Genomic DNA, 27,327 nt, shown 5'->3' with positions numbered 1-27,327 from the left:
TCCTTTTCCTCCCTCCGTTTTTTCCCTTTAAACCACCCTAAGCAAAGAAAAGTGGGAAGAATTTCAGGATGATTTTGTGCTCCTGGATTTGCAAAACAGAGGCCCTCCCAAATAAATATGATTATTTTTTTCTCAGCCTCTGCTTTTCCGGGTGCCACTGGGCTTGGCTCTCAGGAAGAGAAATGATGGAGGAACAACTACGAAAGTTCCTGGACTAACTGTAAAGTCTAAAGTGGACAGGATAACCGGAACTCGGAGGGATGTTGTAAAAAGTAAAATAATGCTTGAGGAGGGCGTGACTCAGTATGGATCAATTCTGAATCAATGTGACAAACCTCTCCTCGCCCTCTTCTCCAGCCTTACCTCTTGGGGGGGGGGGGGGGGAGTCTCCAGAACAGTGGCCCGGGTTGGAAGCCAAAAGGGGGGGCGGTGGAGTCTGTCTGGAGCCCAGCAGACCTCCTGCGCCTGTCGGATGCTGGGCTGTGACGCAGCCTGACTCAGCCGCCCTGCGGAGATGCCCGGAGCAGCCCCCGCGCAGCCCCTGGAGAAGACTTCTGCCCGCCAGTCAGACGGGCGGAGGGACTTACGGCCCAGTCCGAAAAGTTTCTCGGCGCCCCTGACCCAAACCCAGCCTGCCCCCCGCCCCCGTCCCCGCCGCTCCTGATGCTTTCCAGCTCCCCGGGGTCGGGCGGGGGCGGAGCACACCTGGACGTTGCCCCTTGGTCTGAGAGCTGAGTCACGCGCCCCGCCCCGTTGTCGATGCTCTCCAGGACGGAGCGGGCCAGAGCGGGTCAGGCCGGGCCGGAGCTCCAGGGGCCTCCCTGGTGCCGGGAAGAACGGGTCAGCGCCGGAGCCCATGGTGGCCGCGACGGGGGGCCGGGGGCGCGCGGCCTCCTGGCTGCCGCGGGTGCTGCTGCTGCTGTGGGCGCTGCCCGCGGCGGGCGGGGCGCGCTGGAGCGGCGAGGGGACCAGCCCGCACCTGCAGAGCATCTTCCTGGGCCGCTGCCACCAGTTCCTCCAGTGGCTGAGCCCCGAGCAGCGGTGAGCCGCCCAGGGGTGCGGAGGAGGAAGGGGGTCCCCAAGGGAAGCCGGACGCTGGGTCCGAGCGGTCAGGGGAGCCCAGAGTTGCAAGTGGAACCGGGTGCGAGAGGGTGTGGCGTGGACAGGTCGCCGGGCGGGCGGCGGTTGACGGTGTCGGAGAAGCTGCGTAAGAGTTCGAGCCCTCACACTGCCAGGAGAAAAAGAAAAGAGAAGCAGGTGTATAGTCCGGTGAGATTGCCTGTGGATGTGTGATGCAAGCGGAGTGAGTGTCTGCGGGTGTCATGTGGGGGTGTCTGGGTCCCGGGTGGGGTGGGGCGGGGGACGAGAGGTGCGGCCAACACCGTGCTTCTCCTGGGCTCAGATCTCCAGCCTGGGTTCCCTGACTGTGAACTTGATCTTCGGACCTACTTTATTTGTTTCCATACACAATGACAACAAATTTTTCCATGACACAAAGAACAAATCTTTTTGTGTGTGTGAGAGAGACAGAAGACAGACGTGTGCACGATGCAGTGCATGCACGCGCACACAGAGAGAGAGAGAGAGAGAGAGAGAGAGAGAGAGAGAGAGAGGAGAGATTTGGCAAGTGAACAAGAGTGGGGCACACTCTAAGGGACACCCACATTTGCCACCACCCAACGCGGGATGGAGGAGGCTCAGGGCACTGGGCAAGGCTGCTGTAAGCTGGCAGCGGTGCTGGAGCGAGGCTGATCCCGGGGACTGTTTCTGCCGCAGCAGGAGGTGGCAGGGCCTGGCTAGCCCTGGGCACTCTGCCGCCTGCCCCTCCCTGCCTTCCACTAGCCCTGGCCTTCTGCTCACAGCTGTGATGTTCAGGAACTGCCACTCTGAACACGAGCTCTGCGTCTCGGGTCCCAGGGCAAGAATGGGTCCCTGGGCTCCCACACTGCCCTGCGCCCAGGCCTGCACGTCCCCCTTTCTCTCTTCTGAGGTGGGCGTGTGCTATGAACCATGATGCCTTGCTGACGTCTCATGAATCTCCATGTGCAGGGCTAATAAGTGGCACCACAGTCCACAGAGACTGGGACAGAAGTGGCAATGGTTCCCACCACCTGGGTCCCCCCCTAACTTGTAACTGCACAGGAACAAGAATTGCACGGCCATCTGGGAAGCTTTCCGAGTGGTTTTGGACAAGGACCCCTGTAACGTGCTCCCCTCGGACTACGACCTGTTCATGGAGCTGTCTCGGCACACCCTCCCCACAGACAAGGTTAGAGGCCGGGGTCACCTGCACGGCAAAGTCATAGTGCTTGATTTCTGGGGTTCCTGCTGATTTCCAGGGCCCATGGAGAGGTCATCTTTAATTTTTTTAAAATTTATTTATTTTGGCCATGCTGGCTCATGCTCAGGGCTTACTTGTGGCTCTGTGCTCAAGGGTCACTCCTGGCAGGACTTGGGGGCCTGATGTGGTGCCAGGGATTGAATCAGGATCAGTCACCCAGGAAACCCTCAAATTGGATCTATCCCCGAGACCCATCTGTCCTCCTCCTCACTGGTACTTGGCAGGATCTAGCCAGCACCCACTCCTGTAAACACACCACATCTGCATTCTGTCTGCACTTTAGATCTGAATAAAATGAAAATTAAGCCTATGCAACACACTTGCTCCAGGAAAGCTCGTTCAACTGGCTAGGCGGGGACAAAGCCTGCCTGGCATGAGATGGCCCTGGGTTTTATCCCTGGCACTGCCAGCCCTTCCTCTAGGCACTCAGTACCCAATCCCAGACCCAGAGTCAGGAATAGGCCCCGAGCACTGCCAGATGGGCTCCCGAACCCTAAACCAAAAATAGATTGTTTAAAACAGTACTTTGCCTTTAAAGAGGCTGAGGCCCTTTCTGAACCTAACATCTGAACTTAGTTTTTTTTTTTTTTGTCTCACGGGCAAGGCCTGAGGGCCACAGCACTGGCAGACCCGGGAGATGGGTCAGAGGGTGGAGTGTCACTTGGTCCTGGGAGCAGCGCCGGGGCAGCCCCACTGGCTTTCAGCATGGCCAAGGTGAGTGGCTCCGCTTTGCCGGGCCGAGCACTAAGCTACGAGGCCCACACCGAGAACTGAGTAAGGGCTGCAAGTGGCCTCTGGGCCCCCGGCATCACTAGGGCGATCCCTGCACCCAGAAACTGCATTTGGATCTCGGGGATGACTCAGTGGCCAGAAGTTCGGCCTGGCACAAGCACAGCCGCAGGGCCAAGTGTGGTCGGGATGCCCCAGCCCACGGCAGACACGCAGCCAGGGGGTGAGCCCTGCCTGGGAGCAAGTGTGGGAGCAGGGGCGAGCCAAGCGGCTGGGCGAGGGCAGCGTGAGGAAATGGAAAAGCAGGACCCCTGGGAACCCCACCCCACCCACCCTGACAGCACCAACTGCAGCCGAGACTAGAGGGAAGTAAAGCACAGAGCCCAGAAACAGAAGAGGAAAGTACTACTCGCTGGAAGCACAAATTCTTTTTTTTTTTTTTTTTGCTTTTTTGGGTCACACCCGATGAAGCTCAGGGGCTACCCCTGGCTCTGCACTCAGGAATTTCTCCTGGCGATGCTCGGGGCAGCAGCATTATGGGATGCCAGGAATCGGATCCGGGGTTGTTTGCAAGGAAAATGCCCTGCCGCTGTTCTATCCCTTTGGCCCCTGAAGAGTGAGTTTTTAACGGGGGACCTCCCAAGTGGCACTCAAGGAACCTGGGGGGGCGGACGTTCCTTGAGATTCTCGGCTACTCAGACCGGCGAGGTTGAGTGCGAGGATGTGGTGTCCTGAGGCTGCTATTTGCGCCCTGCGGGACCAGGGAGCTTGGGCCACCCTAGAGGGGCTCTGGCCTCTAGGCTGCACCTGACAGGCAGACATATTCAGAAACCGCCAACCCTAGACAGAGCACTGGTTACTGAGTGTACTGAGTGTTATACACACACACACACACACACACACACACACACACACACACACACACACACACCCGGCTGGGCATTGGGCTGCAGGTTAAGGATGCAACAGGCAACCAGCTAGCCCTGCCACGTCCCCCCCTTTTATTCGGCTTTTTGGGTCACACTTGGGGCTACTCCTGGCTCTGCACTCAGGAATTACTCCTTGGCAGTGCTCGGGGCAGCGTATGGGATGCCAGGGATCGAACCCAGGTCGGTCGCTTGCAAGGCAAAGGCCCTCCCTGCTCTACTATGGCTCTAGATCAGGGAATCTTCGAGTCTTGCTGTAGACCCAGAGGAGCAGCCCTGAGGAAAGTGTGTGGGCTGTTCTCGTTATTCCTGTGAGGATCCCTTGAGACACTTCACCCCTTAGGAAGTGCCTTTGGGCACATGAGAAAATGCTCTACATCACTAATCATCAGAGAGATGCAGATCAAAACCACAATGAGATATCATTTCACACCACAGAGACTGGCCCACATCCACAAGAACAAAAGCAACCGGTGCTGGCGCGGATGTGGCGAGAAAGGGACCCTCCTTCACTGCTGGTGGGAATGCCGGCTGGTCCAACCCTTTTGGAAAACAATATGGACGACTCTCAAAAAATTAGAATTTGATCTGCCATTTGACCCAGCTATAGCACTCCTGGGAATATATCCCAGAGAGGCAAAAAGGTATAGTCGAAGTGACATCTGCAATTGTTTGTTCATTGCAGCACTCTACAATAGCCAGAATCTGGAAAAAACCTGAGTGCCCGAGAACAGATGACTGGTTAAAGAAACTTTGGTATATTTACACAATGGAGTACTATGTAGCTGTTAGAAAAGATGAAGTTATGAAATTTACATACAAGTCGTACTACATGGAAAGTATCATGTTAAGTGAAATGAGTCAGAAAGAGCGGGATAGACACAGAAAGATTGCATTCATCTGGGGAACATAAAGCAACAAAAAGGGAGACTAACACCCAGGAATGGCTGAGATTAGTACCAGGAATTTTGCTCCATGAATGGAAGGCCAGCCACAGGCTCTAGGTGAAAAGGAAGCTCAGATAGAGAAGAGAGTACCAAATGAAGGGTGTTGTGAGGGTCCTCCCAGGGTGGGAGAAGCATGCTAAAAGTAGTCGATAGACCAAACATGATTGCCACTCAAAGCCTCTTTTGCAAAACACAGTACCCAAAAGAAGAGAGAGAGAACAAGGGGGAATGCCCTGCCACAGAGGCAGGGTGGGACTTGGGGGGGGGGGGGGAATAGGGGGGTGGGAGGGATACTGGGACCCGTGGTGGTGGAGGATGGGCACTGGTGGAGGGATGGGTACTTAATCATTGTATAACTGAAACCGAAGCACAAAAATTTATAAGCCTATAACTGTACCTCATGGTGTTTCACTAATAAAAAAAGAAAAAAAAAAGGAAGTGCCTTTGGGGGTCATCCATCAGCCTCACCACAGCTGTGGAAGAAAATGAAACCTGCTGCTCCTTGTTTTCCTCAATCTCGGGAAACTCAGGCACTGGGATCACATAGGTTGAGTTCACTCATCTGGTCTCTGACAAAACCAGGTCCCGGTTTTGCTAAACCAGGGCCAGAGGGAAGAGTGAAGGTTGAAGGTTAAAGGTAGGTGGGTGGCTCTCTCCAGATGGACAACGAACGCTCCGTTGTGAACAAGCCACGCTCAGTTGAGATGTGATTGGCCCGACTTGTCTCCGTGACACGGTCTTCAACCCTGTTGTGATTTCCCCTTCCATTCTCATTTCTGCCTTGTCTTCCCTTAGTCCCTGTTTTGGGAAAATAACCACCAGCTGGTCATGAGCTACTCAGAGAACGCGAAGCGCCTGATGCCTCTGTGTGACGTCCTCTACGGCAGGGTGGGGGATTTCCTGAGTTGGTGCCGACAGGCCAATGGCACAGGTGAGACTCCCGCGTGCAGCTCGGGGGCAGAAGTGCTCCCTGGATTCTGCTGGTGCTCCAGGACGGCCCCGCTCACTCCTTCCCAACCTCTGAGCTCTGCCTTCCTCCTCTTGGTACGGGGCCAAATACCAAGTGTCCTCTCATCAGGCTCCTTTGGGGAGGGGGCCCCCCAGGTTCCTCGAGGACCGAGTGGACAGAGCCTTGTGCGCGTGGTACAGCATGCACCCTCATGCTATTCCTTCTGCGCAGGCAAGTGTCGCGCATGAACTCCAGCCTGATGACAGTTTGGGGCGTGAGGGCAGGAGCAGGCTCCCTAGCAGCCGTGACGAGCTGCAGCGACATGAAGTCTCAACTAGGCCTCAGTTTCTGTTTCCCTGGAGCAGGACTTGCAGTTTCTGGCCGACTCCCAGGAGAGTGATGTGCCTAGATAAGGAACTGGGCAGTTGGGTCTGGCCGGTCATGAAGGGTCACTGCACCCTCCTTAGAAACTGTTCCTGACCATTGCCTAATTGCTGACCACCATTGCAACAGGGCCAATAAAAATAGGCCAGTATATAAATTGGTTCTTAGCTCTGAACCCTACACAAACTGCTTGTGAGTTGGAGTCGGGGTTCTTGTCAAGACTCCACAGTGTTGGATGAGACTTGGACCCTAGCTCGGGCTAGTAACACAGTTCCTTAGCTTTTGCGTTATCTTGTGTGGAGTTGTCCTCTCCGCAATTGAGGATCTGAAACTCGGGCACAACAGGAGAGAAATGTGTCTGTTGTCTCTTTAGGGCTTGATTACCAGTCATGCCCAACTGCAGAAGATTGTGAAAACAACCCTGTGGATTCTTACTGGAAAAGGGCCTCCATCCAGGTAATGCCGGGCAGCAGGGACAGCCCCTATTTCCTGAGCACAGGGGGACAGCAGGACAGGGACAGAGGGGGACGGAGAAGGAGCCAGACAGTCACTGCTTAGTTTCTCAACATCTCATGTTCATATTTGCCACATTCGGATTCATTCTCTGTTGCATGAAGTTATGAGGCAGAAGGAACTAAGGAATTCAGTGCAGTGCCTGCCCAGAGAAGAAAACATTCAAGTGAATGTCAGCTAGGGATGAGGGGATTAAATAGTCCACTTTATTGTTGCCATGTTGTGGTTGAGTCATATATATATATATATATCTTTTTTGTGTCACACCTGCATTGCACAGGGGTTCCTCCTGGCTCATGCACTCAGGAATTACTCTTGGTGGTGCTCGGGGGACCACATGGGATGCTGGGAATTGAACCCGGGTTGGTGGCGTGCAAGGCAAATGACCTACCTGCTGAGCTATCACTCCAGTCCCTGAGTGTCATATATATATTTTTTCTTTTTGGGTTACACCCGGCGATGCACAGGTGTTACTCCTGGCTCTGCACTCAGGAGTCACCCCCGGCGGCACTCAAGGGACCATATGGGACGCTGGGAATCAAACCCGTATTGGCCGCGTGCAAGGGCAAACACCCTACCCACTGTGCTATCTCTCCAGCTTCCCTGAGAGTCATATTTTAAAAAATTAATTAATTTTTGTTTTGGGGGCCACACCTGGGGTGCTCAGGGATTATTCTTGACTCTGCACTCAGGAATCATTTCTGGCAGTGCTCAGGGGATCCTATGGGATGCCGTGGATTGAACCTGGGTCTGCCACTTGCCTTACCTGCCACATTGTCGCTCTGGGTCCTGAGATTCTTATTCTAAATAGAGAGGAATGGTTTTGTAAAGTAGGATGGCCCCTGCTCTGTGGATGGCTTTGGGTGATCTAAGACCTGCTGTTGGAGAGGAAGGAATAAGAGGGATGCTAGTGGGGAAGGAGGTGAGAGAACCAAGGATGAGCTGGAGACTTAGAAATGGTCCTCTTGGGGCTGGAGTGATAGCACCGCGGGTAGGGCGTTTGCCTTGCACACAGCCAACCCAGGTTCAATTCCCAGCATCCCATATGGTCCCCCAAGCACCGCCAGGAGTAATTCCTGAGTTCAGAGCCAGGAGTAACCCCTGTGCAGGTTGGGTGGGTGTAACCCAAAAAGAAAACAAACAAACAAACAAAACCAACCAACCAACCAAACAAACAAACAAAAGAACCCCCAAAAAACAAAAAGAAATGGTTCTCTTGAAGCAGGCTTGCTTCTTAGACTATTGTCTGCTGAGTAGATGGCAGTGACCAGTAGCTATAAAATGTCTATGAATACAGATGACAGTTTCTGTTCCCAGGGTGAGACTAGTGATGAGCAGATAGGAGGGTTTCACTCTTAGGTCAGGGCCTGGCATAAGATGGTTACCAGTCGCTATAAAATGTCTGGTGATTACAGAATTCAGTTTCTGTTTCCAGGATTAGACTCATGATTTACAATAAAGTTTCATTCTTAGGTAATAACCTGGCCTCGGCCTGTGAACTATTAAATGTTAGCTGTAAATAAATCAATAAATAAATGTTAGCTGTACTGACAGGTAGTATGTGAACTCCCAGGCATTTTACTCACTGCTGTGAGGCCTTTTGAGACTAAATGTCTCTCCATGCCATTTTCTGCCTTGGATTTCCAAGTGTCCAGTGGGCCATGATTCACCAGGGTGAGATGGAGAGCAATCAGTTCCCCCACCACTTTGAAGTTCAGTGTGTGTGTGGGCGACATAGGAGGAGGAGGGCTCTGCTCCAGGCAAAAGGCATCTTATTATTCCTGTTCTGCAGTTTTTTGGGGGTGGTGCCATGGTAGGATAGAGGCGATCTTGCTGGAATCCACCATTCTTAGATTTTGCTGTAAACACCAGCACTTTCTTTTAGACTTGCTGTAGCAAATCCTTTGTAGACTATTAATGCCTAGCTAATGTTTCAAACACCTAAGTGCCTTGACTTCCTTACCATTTCCTTGCTGGGCACTGTTGCAGATTCGTGCGCTGCATTAGGCCTAAATGCATTTCACTGTGTGTGCATCTTAGAGCCAGGTGGATCTCAGTGCTGTTAACCAAGCTTCAACACACGGGTTTGCACCTCCCTGCCTCACGGCAAACTTACATGTGACTCAGGCTAGCCTATGTCACCTCTAGATGGAAGTCTTTAAAAACTGGTCAGTGATTTGTTACCTTTCCTTCTCCCTTTCTGACAGTGTCCTAAGCGTGGGTCCCAGAATAAGGACATTTGGCATGAAACCCCAGGGGGTCACTGGCAAACTACTTATGTAGTGTGAATGTGAAGTAAACCTTTGCTATTTATTTATTTGTTTGGTTTCCTAGGGGAGGTCACACTGGTGATGCTCAGGGGTTACCCCTGGTTCTGTGCTCAAGGATGGTGGTGGTGCTTGGGGAATCATATAGGGTACTAGGGATTGAATCGGGGTTAGCTGCATGTGAAGTACTACTCCCCACTGTACTATCTCCCTAGCTTCGAATCTCTGTAATTTTTTTTTTTTTTTTGCTTTTTGGGTCACACCCGGAGATGCACAGGGGTTACTCCTGGCTCATGCACTCAGGAATTACTCCTGGCGGTACTCAGGGGACCATATGGAATGCTGGGAATCCAACCCAGGTCGGCCGGATGCAAGGCTAACGTCCTACCCACTGTGCTATCACTCCAGCCCCTCGAATCTCTGTAATTTAAAGCTATTAATGAGATTGTGAAACTTTTTGTAATGGCAACATTAACTTAGTTTCATCCAGCCTCTTCAGACAGATTCCTGGACTTGGCATCACTAACTCTATGAAATTGACATTTCAAGGCAACTTGTTTTCAGAAATAGATCACGATCACGATCACGACCACCCTGTTGTTCGTCAATTGCCTCGAGCAGGTGCCAGTAACGTCTTCTTCGTCCTAGCCCTGAGATTTTTTTTTTAAAGTGCCATATTCAAGGCTTTTTCAGGGTTAGGAGAATGAGACCCATCATTGTTACTGGTATTTGGCATATTGGGTATATCACGGGGAGTTTGCCAGACTCTGCCGTGTGGGCATGTTACAATTGGTAGCCTGCCAGTTTGACCAAATTAGGAATGAGATGATAAGATGTCACGCGGCCGCGAATGCCTTGTTCTCTCCCAGGAGCTGAGTGTGATAATCTCTGGATCCTGGCCGTTGTTGGAGTTACACGGCAGTTGGTGGGTGTAACTGTCTAGTTACTGGCAGGTCCAGTCCCAAACTGTGCAGGCTTGGAGATCTCAGCCCCAGGTCCCACACACCTGGGTTCCTCTGTCAGTTCTTTTATGCGTGAGGCTCATCCAAGTGTGTGGAGAGTGGTCCCAGCATGGCCTTAGCTGGGCCTCGGTGGTCTTCAGCTGTTGGGCCCTGGTGGAGACAGTCAGGCATAGGGTAGGAGACTCTGCCTTGTTCTCTCCCAGGAGCTGAGTGTGATGATCTCTGGATCCTGGCTGTTGTTGGAGTTACACGGCAGTTGGTGGGTGTAACTGTCTAGTTACTGGCAGGTCCAGTCCCAAACTGTACAGGCTTGGAGATCTCAGCCCCAGGTCCCACACACCTGGGTTCCTCTGTCAGTTCTTTTATGCGTGAGGCTCATCCAAGTGTGTGGAGAGTGGTCCCAGCATGACCTTAGCTGGGCCTCGGTGGTCTTCAGCTGTTGGGCCCTGGTGGAGACAGTCAGGCATAGGGTAGGAGACTCTGCCTTGTTCTCTCCCAGGAGCTGAGTGTGATGATCTCTGGATCCTGGCTGTTGTTGGAGTTACACGGCAGTTGGTGGGTGTAACTGTCTAGTTACTGGCAGGTCCAGTCCCAAACTGTGCAGGCTTGGAGATCTCAGCCCCGGGTCCCACACACCTGGGTTCCTCTGTCAGTTCTTTTATGCGTGAGGCTCATCCAAGTGTGTGGAGAGTGCTCCCAGCATGGCCTTGGCTGGGCCTCGGTGGTCTTCAGCTGTTGGGCCCTGGTGGAGACAGTCAGGCATAGGGTAGGGGACTCTGTCTTGTTCTCTCCCAGGAGCTGAGTGTGATGATCTCTGGATCCTGGCCATTGTTGGAGTTACACGGCAGTTGGAGGGTGTAACTGTCTAGCTACTGACAGGTCCAGTCCCAAACCGTGCAGGCTTGGAGATCTCAGCCCCGGGTCCCACACACCTGGGTTCCTCTGTCAGTTCTTTTATGCGTGAGGCTCATCCAAGTGTGTGGAGAGTGGTCCCAGCATGGCCTTGGCTGGGCCTCGGTGGTCTTCAGCTGTTGGGTCCTGGTGGAGACAGTCAGGCATAGGGTAGGGTAGGAGACTCTGCCTTGTTCTCTCCCAGGACAAATATATATATATATATATATATATATATATATATGAAATAGATAAATTCAATAAATTCCTACCAGGTGCATTGACCACCTGTGGGTCAAATTAAGCACTGTAATTTTTTAAAAAAAACATTTTTTGTTTCATAGCTGAAAACTGACATCTTCATTTGCTCAGAAAATTTGTTTCTTCCTGCAGTATGCAATGGATAGTTCTGGGGTGATCTACATCATGCTGAATGGGTCAGAGTCATCAGGAGCCTATCCTGTCCAGGGGTAAGAATTCCAGCACCAGAAACTTCAGTGTTTTGTTTTGCGGGAGACTAAAGAGAATTATCCTAATTCTTCATCCACTGCTTAATGAATTTATTGTTAGCATTTAGCTAAAACAAAGCAATGGAAAATTAGAGCTTTCTTTTCATTTGAAACTACTTTTTAATTGAATCACAGGGAAATACAGTGTTTCAAATTTGTTCATGATTGGGTTTTAGCCAGATAATGTTCCCCACACCCATTCCTTCACCTGTGTACATTTCCCACCACCATTGTCTCCAGTTTCCCTCCTCCACCCCACTCTGCCTGCCTCTACGGTGGGCACCTCTCTCCTCTCTCTCTCTCTCTCTCTCTCGCTCTGTCTCTCTCTCTCTCCCTCTCTCCCTCTCCCCCCACCGCTTCTCTGCCCAAAACTGCATTTAAATATAGTAATTTACAAAATTACTTATAAATCATTTCAGGTATTCAATATCTCGACACAAATTCCACCGCAAGTATGACCTCCCTCCTCCAGTGTCCCATGGTAACCCCTCTCTTCCCAGCCTGCCTCCTTAGCAGGCACAAAATAACTTACTTTCTTTTCTTGTGACAACGTATATGGCATAATGGTATCACTAAAGTCATTGTCTGATGATTTGCTGAGCTGTTAGGTGCTAGCTGGGCCTTCTGTGCTACTGTTTTCACTCCTGGAGCTTAGTAGGTTTCTACACAGCTGTCACATCTAATTTTCTAGGTTGTTAGTACTGTGAACTTTGGCAGTGTCACATGGCTGCGTGTGTGGCCATATACTCCAGCAACTGTGTCACTGGGATGATTCAGCAGCATGGGACCTCAGGTCTACCAATTTCACCTCTGCTGCAGCTTCTCTCCAAGATTTGTCATGGGTCAGGCCCTTTAAATGCGAGCGGAAGCAGGTGTGGGTGGGTGGGTGGAGTCCAACAAGGCATGGACTTGACTTAGCCCATCCTGAGAAGTCTCCGGTGATCTGGGCACATCAAAGCTTTGACTATACATTTACTACCACTAGCACCTGACAAACGTATGAAGGAAATAAGTCACCTAAGAATGAAGTTAAAAAACAAAAACAAACAAAAAAACACCGTATATGCTTTAAAACAAGAGTAATGTGTATATAAAAAAAAGTGGAGTGGGGAAAGTGTTAGATTATTTTAGAACTTAAAGAAATGTCTTCCTGTTTCTCAGGTTTTTTGCAGATTACGAAATCCCCTACCTCCAGAAGGAAAAAATCACACGAGTTGAGGTCTGGGTTATGCATGACATTGGGAAACAAAAAGTGTAAGTCATATTGCTCTTGCGATGGTCAGTTTTGCCAATGTGCTTCCCTTGCGTGATGTCATCAAGTTTGTCTTGTATTTTCACCGAGGATATTTGCAGACAATAGCAGTCTTATTTTTTTTTTCTTTTCTTTTTGGGTCACACTCGGCTATGCACAGGGCTTACTCTTAGCTCTGCACTCAGGAATTACTCCTGGCAGTGCTCAGGGACCATATGGGATGCTGAGACTTGAACCTGGGCCGGCCGTGTGCCAGGCAAACACCCTACCTGCTGTACTATTGCTCCAGCCCCCAGTAGCAGTCTTCTGACGTGGTAGAGAAAGGCAAAGGAAAGCTTGGCATTTTGGCCCCTAGCAAATCCCGAAGGGAGAGACAGAGAGGGAGAGGGGGAGAGAGAGAGAGAGAGAGAGAGAGAGAGAGAGAGAGAGAGAGAGAGAGAGAGAGAGAGAACATTTTTCCAGATACTCCTCTTAGCCAAGGGAAATTGAGTTCCTTTCTGAGCTAGCTGGACAGCACTGGCCCAGAGAGTTCCTTATATAGTTGTCCATGTCTCTTTCTGGTGTCATCTGAAAAGTAATCACTAAAATATGGAGAAAAAGAAAACCTTTTTTATTTTCAGAGCCAAAATTGGGGCAGCTGAGAAGCAGCAGAACCAATGCAGGAAGCTCTGATTAACCGCTCCTCACTGCTCCCTGCACCCCACTCCGCCTTCCCCACGCCTGGACTTCTAACTTACCTGCCAAGGGAACAGGTGCAGACCAAACATTCAGAGTAAAGGCATCATTTGAAGTTACAAAGCGTTTGTCTTTGATGATGCCAAACATCCTGGCTGAATAAGAAAACAAGATTTTGAACTCACAGGTGCTACCTCAGCTGTGGGTGGAGGCCTCTGAGGCAGCGAGCGTTCCAGGAACGAGGAAATGTAAGCTCAGAGCAGGCAAGCTTTGTTTAGGTGGCCACTTGGCTCTGGGCTTTCCAGTGCTGGGCTCGTCCCTTCATATTTGCGGGACTGTAGCAGGAGACTGGTGTGTAGATGGGCAGGCAGCCATGGAAATCGTCACAGCTCAAGGGAAGAAGTAATTTTATTTCACCTCCATAGCTGACCCAAAGCCTCTGCAAAGTCGTTTTACCTGTTATCCCAATTTGCCAAATTTCTTCTGCACTGGTCATTAGAAACCCCCAAACTCTCACCAGGAGTTCTTAGCTTCGATCTTGGGACTTTGTGCTGAAGACTGCATTTTCAGAAAACAGCTAGCTCTGTAACTGAGTCTTGGAAAAGTGGTCCAGCAAATATTGAAGACTCCTATTTTCTGGAAAGTGCTTGAATGTACATAAATATGAACTTGAATCAATCTTCTCCATCAATGATGGATACTGCTAGGTAAGCAACATCATGGGGGTACAATGCAGTATGAGCCGAGACTTACAATGCATTCCAAAACCGTCACACCAAAAAACCAACATTCAGGAATTAAGCTCAGAAAACAAGTAATTAAGGAGTCAGAGAGAGAGTACTGTGGGTAGAGCACTTGCTTTGCACACAGCCAATGCAGATTCTATCCTTGGCATCCCACATTATCCTTGAGCCTTGCCAGGAGTGATCCCTGAGCACAGAACAAGGAGTAAGTCCTGAGCATTGCCAGGTGTGACCCCCAAACTAAACCAAAACAAACCAAAACAAAGAAACAGAAAACCTCCAAGTAACTAAGACTGTGTATGAAAATAAATTTCAACATAACCAGACATGTTAACAACACTACATTAAGATATTTGACAATTAAACATAAAATACCGAAATTGAATAGAAATAATCGAAAGACAGCAGTCAACCTTGATCTTGAGCAAAAGGGGACCGGGTTTATGAATCATGTTCGGATTATGTGAAGGAGACTACGCAGAAATAGGAACCAATGGTTGGCAGGTTTAGATGTCTGTATGCAGACAGGAGCAAAGGCAGGATGCAAAATGCAGAATCCCAATCACTGCGTTTAAAAAGGCTCCTAGGAGTGAAAATTTAGCAGTGGTGTGCACCCAACTATGTAACCAACTGGTATCTTTGGTAATGTGAGAATTGAAGGAATTTAAATTTTTAAATCTTCCTTCTTTTATTTATTAGCATTTACATATATATATTTTATGTGCGTGTTTTTGTTGACCTTTAAATGTCAATGTAACACTGTCAGTTAGAGGAAGCACTAGGTAGTTAACGCTGCGTCTTCCAGGCGCGTGGAAGAAGCTGGTAGGTCTGTGTGGCACCCTACTGCGTACCGAGCAAGCGCAGAACCTCCTAGTGCTTTGGCTCCTGGGGGCCTTGAGGGTTTACCCCGCACTTCCAGGGTCACAGACTTTCCTTTATTCCAACAGAGACGAGACTAGCCTGGGAACATCTGGTCAAAGACGGTTTCATTATCCTCCCACCAACTTCCTCCTTCTCCTCCTCCCCACTGCAGTGTGATCGCCGCGTGCAGGGCGCAGCCACTCCCGCTCACATGCATGTTTCTGTGTTTTAGGGAATCCTGCGGAGAAGGCAGCCTGAGAATCCTGCAAGAGAGGCTGGAGGGGATGGGCTTTCGGTACAGCTGCATCAACGACCACGTGTAGGTGGTTTGTCACGCCCAGAGGCTGCTTCTGTCCTGCCTGGCTGGTCAAGTATAACTGGGAGTAACAACTCCCCGCTCCCCCCTCTACCCCAAGTACTGTTGGAGCTCCCCCCCCCAAATGGCTCCACCCCCCTGATGATCTGATGACCCTCCAGAGGAGCTAAGGCCCCTGGAAGTATGGGTGCCCCTCTCAGGTTCCCAGGAGAATGAGTCCCTCAAAGCCATTCTCTTTCCCAAGCTTAAAGTCACATTGTTGGGGGCTGGAGCAATAGCACAGCGGGGAGGGCGTCTGCCTTGCATGCGGTCGACCCAGGTTCGATTCCCATCATCCCATATGGTCCCCGTGCACTGCCAGGAGTAATTCCTGAGTGCATGAGCCAGGAGTATCCTTTGTGCATAGCCAGGTGCGACCCAAAAAGAAAAAAAAAGTCACATCGTTCCTCATATGCTTTTTAATTGCTCTCAGAAAATTCTGTTCAGTATGTGGGCCTGGAGAGAGGCGCAGTGGATTGAGCCTAGGTTCCATTCCTGCCACCTCATGGTCCCCTGAGAGCTGCTGAGATTAGACATGAAGCCCCTGAACTAGTACCACTGTGTGTGTCCCCCCAAAAACTAAAAGGTCTGTCTGTCACCCTCTGAAAACACAACAAAGTAAAAACTCTCTTTTGGAAATACAGCCCATGTGCCAAAAAGTGCACAATTTCCGTTCAGCACACCCATGGAACCAGTAGTAGGCAGGTGAATGGAAGGTAGCCAGCACGCACAGCGTCCCCTTGGTCCTTTTGGCCATCTCCTCACCTGCCCGCAGGAACAACTCTTCTACAGATGAGTCTTGTCTGATGTCAAACTTTATACAAGTATCCCCTTTACACCCACGGAGGGGAGAAAAGGCTTAGTCGTACCAGGGCAGATCATCTACACCTCAGTCTTCCAGGGCTCACGGCAAAACTCCAAGCTCCCTGGAAGGAAGTGACAACCTCTTGCCCCTCCTAGGTTAGGTGCTAGTTTGTGATAGTTTCAAGTTGCTCCCAAGCTCATGGCAAGACCTTATCTCTCCGTATTCCCTTGTCTTGTGAGGAATGTCTGGGCATGCAGACTCTCCTGAAAAAGGAGGTGACCCCAGGGAGAGGGTCTCACAGCCCATGTCCTGCGGCCCAATGCTGTCCCCATCACCTGCCTCCTGCCCAGTACCCAGGGTGGCCCGTCCCCTACGTCCTCTCTCTGTGGCTGCATCCCTGCCATCCTGGCTGCCCCCAGAACCCCACATCTTTTATTTTTATTTATTTTATTTTTTAATTTTTGACTTTTTGGGTCACACCCAGAGATGCTCAGGGGTTCTGGTTCTGCACTAAGAATTACTTCTGGCAGGGCTTGGGGACCATATGGGATGCCAGGGATTGAACCTGGGTGAGCCGCGTGCAAGGCAAATTCCCTCCCCAATGTACTATCGCTCTAGTCCTGAACACCACACCTTCTCCTCCACTGTGCAGATCAATGGAGCTTTCTTGGTTGAGGCCCAGGAGTCAGCCATAAGTCACATGCTTCAAGCCCAAGCTCCTGCCCCAAGTTTGAGAGACGAGAGAGAACCACAGAGCCATAGCGAAGGGCTTCTATGCTTGAGTCTGTGAGGTTCAAGCTCAACCCACCGCTCACTCTGGTCGTCTTTCAGCCGTCAGTTGGAGATGATAATAGTCTCTGCTCCATCTGGGGTTGTAAGGATTCAATGAGATCATCTCTGTGCAGGGAAGGGGAGGGAAGGGTGTTCTTAAGTAGTGTTCAGTGTCCCCAGGGTCATTCCCTACATATTCAGTCAACCCAGTTAAAAAGTTTAATGCTCAGGTTTGGTGAACGATGGTTGCCAGGGCCATTGAGGCAAACTGGGTCGGATGGGAGGGTGGTGCCAGAAACCAGACTCCAGACTCTGTGAATATGATGTGTGCACTCCAGCCCTTTGAACCATCTCCCCAGCCCCCAAAATGCCCTGTTCCTTGTCAAACTCATGGTCAGATGGCATGGTAAGTAAGTGCTCAATAAACGCTGATTAAGTGTTTTAGAAGGAAAGTGGTTTTTGTGGGTCAGGTGTTTGTTATCAAGGCAGATACCCCATCTTTATTTGTTGCACAAGAGTCAGATCATCCCTTGATGGTTGTTTCTTTTCCTTGTGTAGGCCAGTGAAGCTCTTAATGTGTGTGGACCACAGCTCCCATCCTGACTGTTTATTGAATTCGTAAGTCAATGTCTTCTCCCAGCCCTCTGCTTCTCTCGGCTGTTCACAGACCACCCGAGAGTAGCCATATGCACGGCCCCACCCCTGGTGCCTGAGGTGGCGTCAGGTGTGCTCTTCTCTGTCCTCCTGAGCACCTGGACCTGTGAGGCGTGTCCTGGAGTGTGGGTGTCTCAGCTCCATCAACCCCCGACATTGCATGCATGGTGGCCTCGAAACCCAAATCTCAAACAACATTCCCTTCATTTCTCATCTGTCACACCCTTGCACCTAGTTTTGTATTGTTCCGAGTAGGTGGCTGCCCTTACTCCGCCCTGCCCCCACCCCCTGCCCTGTTCTTTTCTCTCTGTCTTTTCTTACTGCTTGCCCTGCCACCAAGTCTCAGCCATAGTCATCCCAGCTCCAGGGCTTTTGTCCTCACTGTTTCTGCCTAAACATCCTACTTTTGTTTTGTTTTGTTTTTGGGGTCACACCCGGCAGTGCTCGGGGGTTACTCCTGGCTCTGCACTCAGGAATTACTCTTGGTGGTGCTCAGGGGACCATATTAAGCTGGGGATGAACCCGGGTCAGCCGAGTCCAAGACAAATGCCCTTCCTGCTGTACTCTTCCCCAGCCCCAACGTCCTATTACTAAGCAAAGGCTTCCCACCTCACTGTATAGAAATTAAATACAAAGATGTGAGCTGCTGAAGAAAAGGAAGCGTTTTATCACCGAATGAGCCAATAAGGACACTGGACCATGAGCATGCCCACATCTGTCTCCCGGCTCTTGGGACTGGGCAGGAAGGTGGGAATGTATGAGCCGAGAGGATCAAGTCTCTATGGGCAAATATGAGAGAGGGTGATCTAGAAAGAAAATTGACGGTGAGCTTTGAATGAGTCCTCCTAAGGTGAACTGTCTGGATTTCCCTTGTTGAGGGACTCTGGTTTCAGAATAAGCTCTAGTTCTTTGGAGAATTTATCCCTGGAGACTGGGATAAATCAAAGGACTAAGACTGTTACCAGATTTATCGCTCTGAAAAACAACTCCTGGAAGAGAAAAAAAAGTTTATTTATTTATTTTGCTTTGGGGGGCCACACCTGGTGATGCTCAGGGGTCACTCCTGGCTCTGCACTCAGGAATTACTCCTGGTGGTGCCCAGGGGACCATATGGGATGCTGGGGATCGAACCGGGGTTGGTCACATGCACTGATACCCTATCCACTGGGATATTGCTCCAACTCTTCAAAAATAAGTTAGTTTAATGTGAGATTAGTTTTGGGGCAATTCTGATCTGTAGTTTTAACCCTTCCCTCGCTATCCATGTGGTGAACCCTTTCTCCTACTGTGAATATTTGCTCACAACTCACTTCAAAAGGTCACCTGGGCTTCAGTATTCAAAAATACAGTTTGCACCTTAACTGCTGGCTCTGGCTCCGGGGTACCCCTCAACTTCTTCTGTCTTTATCTGTTTTTGCTCTGAAGGGGTCTCGTTTGGCAGTGCTCGTGCTCACTCCCTACTGCACTCAGGGTTCACTCATGGAGGGAGGGTCTCGGGGAATCAGATGTGACGCTGGGTTCGGCTGCATGCAAGGCAAGTGCTTTAGCTGCTGTGCCATATCTCCGGCCTTCCCCCTAATTTTGATTTTTTACAGTGTCTTCCATTTTCTGACTTATCTACTTATTAGTAGTTAATAGGTAGGCCTTGCCTGTGGCCCACCAATTTGAACACAAGATGCAGAAGGAAGGGACGTTTGCCTGTTTTGTTCACTGATGGGAGTGAACTGGAATAAATGTTTCCATCTCTTTTTAAAAGAGCTCGGCACAAAGTATTGGTAGGTCCGTTATGAAAAAGGAACCACCAATGACCAGTGAATGAAAGATTTCTGTTCAAAAGTCTGCCATGGTGCCTCAACCTGATCTATAGGAATGAATGAAGGAATGAATGAATGAGCAGAGGTTGACAAGTCATAAAAAGCATGGTGGTAGGTAGATGAAATGCATGATGCGTGTCCAACAGGAGTTTTGGAGTGTCCAGGACAGCCCACGGATGCATTCCACATCTCGACTGGACAAATGCCGTAAGCAACTGTGTCCAGTTGGCTGGAACAGGGCCAGGAGACTGTTGGGAGGATTTAATGGAAGGGATGGTTCAGGGAGCTGGGACCGTGCTCTGGAGAAGAACGTGGCTGTAGAGTTAGAATGAGACCGGAAGCTTAGGGCTTTTTCTCCTTGTTTCTTTACCTAGGCTGCACACTTGACACAGATATAGCTCTGTGCACAGAGACAGGATGCAGGTTTGTGAGGTCCTGTTGTGGTTGGGGTCCACTCCACTGCCAGGAGCAGGCAGCTGATGGGGGTCTTTCCTTGGTTTGACATTTTCCCGGCAATAGCTGGTAATAGCTTTCCCACTTCTGCCCTAAGGGAAGAATAAAACCCTCCTTCACCTGGAGCCAGGTTTTTCTCCACTGTTATTGACCTGCAATAAATGTTATAATCTCTTTTTAAAGTAGCTCAGCACAAATATTGGTAGGTCCTTTTCAAAGGAGGAACCACCAATGACAGATGCTGAAAGTTATCTCATCCCCTGAATAATAATGAAACACAAATTTAATAAGGCGTGATTCCCCCCTCATGATATTTGACAAAGACCTTCAGATAAAGAAAGAACAGGGAGATATTTTTTTAAAAGATGTTATTTACTCTGTGAATTGGTGAAATGCTTTGGAGAAATTATTTGACATTGTGTATCAAGAATCAAAAACAATTCACCATCTTTAACCCAAATCAGATCGCAGAGCACTTTTCTACTCTGTTCTAGAAATGTAATTCAAAATAAATACACATAAGTGCTATTGGCTGGAGCAATAGCACAGCGGGTAGGGCGTTTGCCTTACACGCGGCCGACCTGGGTTCAATTCCCAGCATCCCATATGGTCCCCCGAGCACTGCCAGGAGTAGTGATTTCTGAGTGCAAAGCCAGGAGTAACCCCTGAGCATCACTGGGTGTAACCCAAAAAGCAAAGGAAAAAAAAAGTAAATAATGTATAATGAACAAAGATGTTCATCAAAGCATTGTTTATGAAGCTAAAGCTAAATCTGAAGGAAACACACTGGGAGCTGGCCTTGATCCCCAGAGGCAAGTGAATAGCTAGACTGAAGTGTTATAGTCACTGGATAGAATAGGACAGAGCCATAAAAGAACAACAGTAGGTGTTGTGTGCCAGTCATGTCTTCAGAAAACTCAGGGACACGGATAGCAAGATATTCATTCCGCAATATGGAAAAATTCTTTTGAGCAACCGAAGGGTAAAAAGTAGAGAATAATTTGTTATGCTTACAGGCTGGTATCAATGTTGGCCAACAATTCAGTAGACTAATGATAACTTACACCAGCATTTCTCACCCTTGGGCCAAATGCCTCTCATGAGCACCCCAGGATAGTTCAAGGGGACCATTGGTGAAATATAGTATAAATATGGGTTCATGGGAGGAGTTTAGGGGGCATCTGGCAGGATGGGAGGGGGCAGAGGAAGAAAGCAAGGCCGAGAAATACCATGCTACGGAATTGGGGAGCCGTGAGAGTTGCCTGCTCACGTGATTGGAATTTGGACTCACTGTGTCTGTCAGAGTCAAGAAAGGGGACACACTGGATCTATCTTGGCCCAAATTCTATTAAAAATACAGTTTCTGGGCTGTAGAGATAGTACAGTGGGTAGGGCACACTTGCTTTGCCTGAGGATAACCTGGGTTCTATCTCAGGACCACGAGTGGCCCCCAGAGCCCTGCCAGGATTAATCCCTGAGCATTTGCTGAGTGTGGCCCCAAATCAAAGAAAGCCACTGTCTTCACCCCCTTCTGCACCCTTGCCTTTCTGCAGCCCCAGAAACCCAAAGGGAGAGTTTCTGATTCCTCTTGTTTAGGAAGAATGGGGTGACCTGCTAGGAGTTAGAATCGAATCAGCAGCTACTGATACAGAGCCAACTCATGAAGAGCTTTGTATAATTTTAGGAACGGAAAAATATGTATTTTTATATTTCACACTTGATTGATTTGTAACATTTTAGAAGATTCAGTGTGTAAGAACAGTTTATACATAAATTATATATGTCGAGCTATTAAAAGAGTTTATTACTGAAACAGAGGTAGGTGGGTGGCTTCTTATTGATAGAGAGGTTTTTAATAGAAAAATGGAAAAAGAACTTGAATAATCCTGTAGTTCCAACATATCAGTAGCTATTAAGAAACCCTATTTTCAAGATTTTCAGTGTAAAGTCATAGAGCATATTACTAAGTTTATAGCTGGTGTCAGAACATTTAAGCGAATTAGACTGTATTCACTGATTAGATTTGCCAGCATCAAGTATTTGAGGTTTTCCTAATTTGGGGGTTTTGCTAATTTTTCCAATTCCTTCTTCCTTTCTCTCTGTTTCTGTAGTCGCTCTGATGCCGGGGCTGGACAGTGACTGATTGGAGTGTTGAACGTTTTAGTTGTGGTGCTTGCCAGGCGTCAGACTCCTTTTTTGAGGGGGGTCACACTGAGTGGTGCTCAGGACTTACTCTTGGCTCTGTGCTCAGGGATCACTCCTGGGAGAGCTCAGGGGACTCTATGGAATGTCAGGGATCGAACCCAGGTCAAACCTGTGCAAGGCAAGTGCTCGACCCGCTGTACTATTACTCCAAGCTCGGCCAGACACTTTAGTGCTCACACACTCCTGGCTATGGTGGGGCTGGAAATTGTGGGTGGTTCCAGGGATCTCAGAACTACCAGGCACCAGCCCAGTGCTGCCGAGACCAGCTCATGCCACTGCACCAGGGATGAACTCTCGACCTTGTGTCTGAAGGCAGGTGCTTGGGCCACTAAGCCATCTGACCCTCAGTCTGGCCCGAGGGGTTGCTCATTTTAGGTGACATCCAGTCTTTTTTGGAAGAAAATATACAAATTAAGTTTAAAATAACAAAATCACTTGAGTTTAAAAATCTTCAAGGTTGGGGCTAGAGCGATAGCACAACCTCCCATGTGGCTGACCCAGGTTTGATTCCCAGCGTCCCATGTGGTCCCTTGAGCACCACCAGGAGTAATTCCTGAGTGCATGATCCAGGAATAACCCCTGTGCATTGCTGGGTGTGACCCAAAAAGAAAAAAAAAGTATTTTACTTAAAAAATCTTCAAGATGTCAGCATCTTTCTTTTTTTAAAGGGGGGGGGGTGCAGAGTGATACTACAGCGGATAGAGCATTTGCCTGGCATGCGACCAACCTGGGTTTGGTCCCTGGCATCCCATCTGGCACCCCCGAGCACCGCCAGGAGTTATTCCTGGGTACAGAGCCAGAAGTAACCCCCGAGCATCGCCAGGTGTGACCCAAAAAGCCAAAAGTAGGTAAATAAGTAAGTAAATAAATAACTAGCAGGAATAAAATGAGGTAAGGGGAAAGTCGTGGGGAGAAATGAGTTTCTTTGGAGATAGCAGAGGAAGTGCAGTCGGGGACACAGACACGGGAGCAAGCAGTAGGTGGGTCTGAGGAGGGTTTGGACTTGGCTGTATTAGGGGCTGGGACTGCAGGGAGGGAGGATTTTGGAGCCCGAGACAGATAGGGAAGAACCTAAGTGAGCAACATCCACGGACTCGAGCACCGGCAGTTGCTGTCCACCCACCCGTGGGCTCTTGCTGTTGGCTCTGGCTTGGGCCTTCTCCAGACTCAGGCTCAGCCCTTCGGAGTCCTTGAGTTATTTATTTGCCTCAGGGCTCCTGGGGAAAAACGTTCCATTCTATAGCTTCCACTTCCATTTTACCTGGAAATTATTTCGCAAAGGGAATTTGAGTAAGTGCAAAGATTCAGGGTTGTTATCCAAGTTGACTAAGTTTCAAAATAGAACAGGACGGAGCTGGAGTGATAGCACAGCGGGTAGGGCGTTTTTGCCTTGCACGCGGCTGACCCAGGTTCGATACCCAGCATCCCATGTGGTCCCCTGAGCACCGCCAGGGGTGATTCCTGAGTGCAGAGCCAGGAGTAACCCCTGTGCATCGCCAGGTGTGACCCAAAAAGAAAAAAAAAGAACAGGGCAATTCGGCAAGTAACCAGGAGTGTCTGGAACCAACCAGGCTCGTGAGCTTTAGATGGAATCCCTAACATTATTTCTTAAAACCAAACAGTGTTTTTCTGTGCAGGAGAGCTGTCTTGGGTGAAACACATTCGTATGTGGCAAATCAGGGCATGGATCGTGAGTTAAAGGGGTGAAGAATGAACCACAAAGCGGTCCTTCCTTTTGTGTGTGATAGTGTAGATAATGACAAGTACTTCTGATCAGGTAAACTCCAAATTGCTAACGAGGTTTACCTCTAGGGAGGGGAGTGAGAACTCTCATTGCTTCTGTTTACTTCTGTATTATTCTCTTAGAAGTAAAAATAAACGATGCCAGAGAGACAGCACAGGGACAAAGGCCTTGGTTGCACCCAACCCCAGTGTGGCCTCCAGAACCACATATGGTTTTCTGGGGCATCCCCAGGGTTCTTCTGAGCACAGACCCAGTAACAGCTCCTAGGAGCCAGTGGGTGTGGTCTCCAAGCCCCCCCACAAATAAATAAAGTAACTAAGATGTCTTTGTATTCATCAGTTATTATTTTTTAAAACCAGTGTAGGGGATTGAAAGGGTAGGACATCAGGCAAGGCGCTTGCCTTGTACGCGGCTAAACTGGGTTCAATTCCCAGCATCCCAGATGGTCCCCTGAGCACTGCGAGGAGTAATTCCTGAGTGCAGAGCCAGGAGGAACCCCTGAGCATCACTGGGTGTGGTCCCAAAACAAAAACAGAAACAAAACCAAAAAAAATTTGTAAGTGAAATTCAGGACCAGAGGGAATCAAAAATGCAATTGCAGATGATGTCCAGCAGGTGGACCCAGAGTCCAAGTCTGCAGCTAACAGGCTGACAGCTTCCAGTGGGGTCCAGAACCAAAGGGAGCTAATGACCACGTCAACGTGATATTGGTTCATGATTCTTAAAACTTTCTTCTAATTGGTTTGAAATGATTTAATTTTTTTTAAAAGTCTGTGTGGTCAGACTCTATTTGCTGTGATCAGAATCCCTTGGCCAGTTTTTCTCTCCATTTTCTTTTTAATTTTTTTTTTTTATTACTTTAACGAATCACCACAAGGTACAGTTACAGATTGACAATCTTTCATGATTGCGTTTCAGTCAAACAATGTTCACGTGCCCATCCCTCCACCAGTGCCCGTTCTCCACCACAAATGTTCCCAGTATCCTCCCCCCATCCCCCTTGTGGCAGGCACATACTCTCTTACTCTCTCTGTCCTTTTTCTCTCTATTTTCTTGCCAGGACAGTTTGCTAATCCTCGGTTGAACCCTTCATATATTGAGTCCATTCTCATCCATTTCCACGTTGGGAACTTGGGTCACTTTTCAGAACTTTCATTTGTTTTGATTTTGGTTTGGGGGCCACACCTGGTAGTGCTCAGGGCTCACTCCTGGCCCTGCACTTAGAATTCTTCCAGGATGGTTTGGGGGAGCATAGTGGAGCTGGGGATCGAACCCGGGTCAGCTGGATGCAAGGCAAACACCGTACCTGCTTTACCATTGTTCCAGCCCCACTTTTCAGAAATTTTATACCATAAGATATTATCTATGGGGAGGAATGATATATACTGATACTCTGAAATCATGTCCAGGAGAGTGGACATGTTCAGGGCAAAAGAAGTTGCAAATTCCATTTATGTTTAGATAAGTGTGTGTATGTGTATGTGTGTGGGGGGGGAGTTGGAGCTATAGCACAGCGGGTAGGGCATTTGCCTTGCACACGGCTGACCTGGACGACCCCGGTTCGATTTCTCTGCCCCTCTCGGAGAGCTCAGCAAGCTACTGAGAGTATCTTGCCCGCACAGCAAAGCCTGGCAAGCTCCCCGTGATGTATTCAATATGCCAAACATAGTAATAAGTCTTACAATGTTACTTGGCTCGCTTGAGTAAATCGATGTACAATGGGAGGACAGTGGCAGTGGCAATGTGTGTGTGTGTGTGTGTGTGTGTGTGAGAGAGAGAGAGAGAGAGAGAGACAGACAGACAGACAGACAGACAGGCAGGCAGGCAGGCAGAGGGGAAGGGCAGAGATGCTCAGGAGAGCAACTCAGTCTGTCAAGAGCATTTTGGAACTTGGGAAATAAGGGCGCATTTGTTTTTCACTTTATCTTTTGGCTGGAGTAATAGCACAGAGGGTAGGGCACTTGCCTTGCATGCAGCCGATGGGGCAGACCCGAGTTTGATTCCTCCGTCCCTCTTGGAGAGCCTGGAAAGCTACCTGTGACGTATTCAACATGCCAAACACAGTAACAAGAAGTCTCAAAATGGAGATGTTACTGGGCCCGCTCGAGCAAATCGATGAACAACGGGAGGACAGTGACAGTGACTATTTAAAAACGTTTCAGATGGGCATTTGCGAAAATACTGAACAACTGTAAACATAAGCTCCCTCCAAGGCCACTGACAGCTCCTCTTTTCCCTTTTGCAGGGCGGCAGCGTCTGCTCAGACACACATCCTACCTCTCTACACACAGCGTTCTGCTGTCCTGAGCCTCCCCCTCCTCCTGGCTCTGACCGTAGCAACGCAAATGTAACTAGAGTCTCAGGTGTGTTCCCGGGAGGGCCCCGCCCAGCCCAGCCTTGCACAGCCATCCTTCTACCCCTGGACCGAGAGACGCGCCGCTTCCTCCGAGAGCACTGTGTCCCACAAAGAGCTTTAATGAGATGCCACGTAGGGTCTCAGCATTCAGACCGTCGTCTCATCCTGTTCTCAAAGCTTCATTTGAACGAAGCCAGCTTCCATTCCTTTTTTTGGAAATGATTTAGCGCACGGAGACCCCCCAAGCTTATGTATACAATAATTTTTTAAAAATTTTAATGTAGGAGTATTGCTGATTATTCAGCCATTGATTAGGCTGATTGAATTGGGGATAAACTCTACTACAACAAAATTTTTAAAGAAAATTTCAGAACAGGGACCGGAGTGATAGTACAGCGGGTAGGGCATTTGCCTTGCACACAGCCGACCAGGGTTCGATCCCCGGCATCCCATATGGTCCCTCAAGCATTGCCAGGAGTAATTCCTGAGTGCAGGAGTAACCCCTGTGCATAGCTGGGTATGACCCAAAAAAAGAAAAGATTTTAAAAAAGAAAATTTCAGAACTACATTGAGTCTCTCACTGGCACCTTTCCTGTCTTCCCTCCACTGGGCACCCGTGCATGCCATCAGCATCACGTCTCACATAATCATCTGGTCCCTGCCTCCCCCTGCCCCCGGTGAATTCCCTTCATGACGGCCATCTGCACTGCCTTCCCCTCCCTTGGGTCCTTGCCGACTTCACCTTGGGATTATGCTTGCTTTGGAGACATACCCCTCTTTGCACCCCTGGTCTAAGGCGGGGGTGGTGCGGTGGGACAACGTTTCCTGGGAGAGGTGGTTGTGCAAATGACCGAGCTCCCGAGAGGGACAGACAGGGTAGGCGTTTCTTTGATTTTCTATTAACATGAGTTTGGTTGGAAGAGTTCAGGAGCAAGAGAAGAGGACCAGCGTCATGTTGCCTCCCACTTTTCTGTGTTGTTGCCACGCCTCAATAGGCATTTCAAAGGCTTGATATAAGTCATGTCTGGGCAGCAGAATAGCAGCAATGTTTCGAGGGCAGCAGAAGAGGAGAACTGAACTACGCAAGCAATTGTTGGGGCGTGGGGGTTAAAGGGGGGTGTTAGAGTCCTTGGGGGAGGGAGGTGGGCACCCTGGTGACGGGTGTGGTGTTGGAGTTACGTTCATTAGAGACTATTATTGTTTGTTTGTTTATTTGGGGGG

The 27,327-nt window shown here is 49.4% G+C and overlaps 1 protein-coding gene across 1 annotated transcript; it reads left to right on the top strand.

The window, feature by feature from the left end:
* The first annotated feature begins 856 nt into the window (after nucleotides 1-856).
* On the top strand, nucleotides 857-26,523 carry BST1 (bone marrow stromal cell antigen 1). The gene is made up of 9 exons (XM_056107306.1): nucleotides 857-1,041; nucleotides 2,143-2,269; nucleotides 5,739-5,874; nucleotides 6,650-6,732; nucleotides 11,303-11,379; nucleotides 12,580-12,672; nucleotides 15,182-15,268; nucleotides 17,439-17,498; nucleotides 25,996-26,523. The coding sequence occupies exons 1-9, from the start codon at nucleotides 857-859 to the stop codon at nucleotides 26,099-26,101; spliced, it is 954 nt and encodes a 317-aa protein (XP_055963281.1). The 3' UTR covers nucleotides 26,102-26,523.
* The last annotated feature ends 804 nt before the right edge of the window (nucleotides 26,524-27,327 follow it).

The sequence above is a fragment of the Sorex fumeus genome, unplaced genomic scaffold (genome assembly GCF_029834395.1).
Source record: "Sorex fumeus unplaced genomic scaffold, SorFum_2.1 ptg000157l, whole genome shotgun sequence".
Taxonomy (NCBI): domain Eukaryota; kingdom Metazoa; phylum Chordata; class Mammalia; order Eulipotyphla; family Soricidae; genus Sorex; species Sorex fumeus.
Note: the sequence above shows the minus strand (reverse complement) of the source record. Positions and strands in the feature narration are given on the sequence as shown.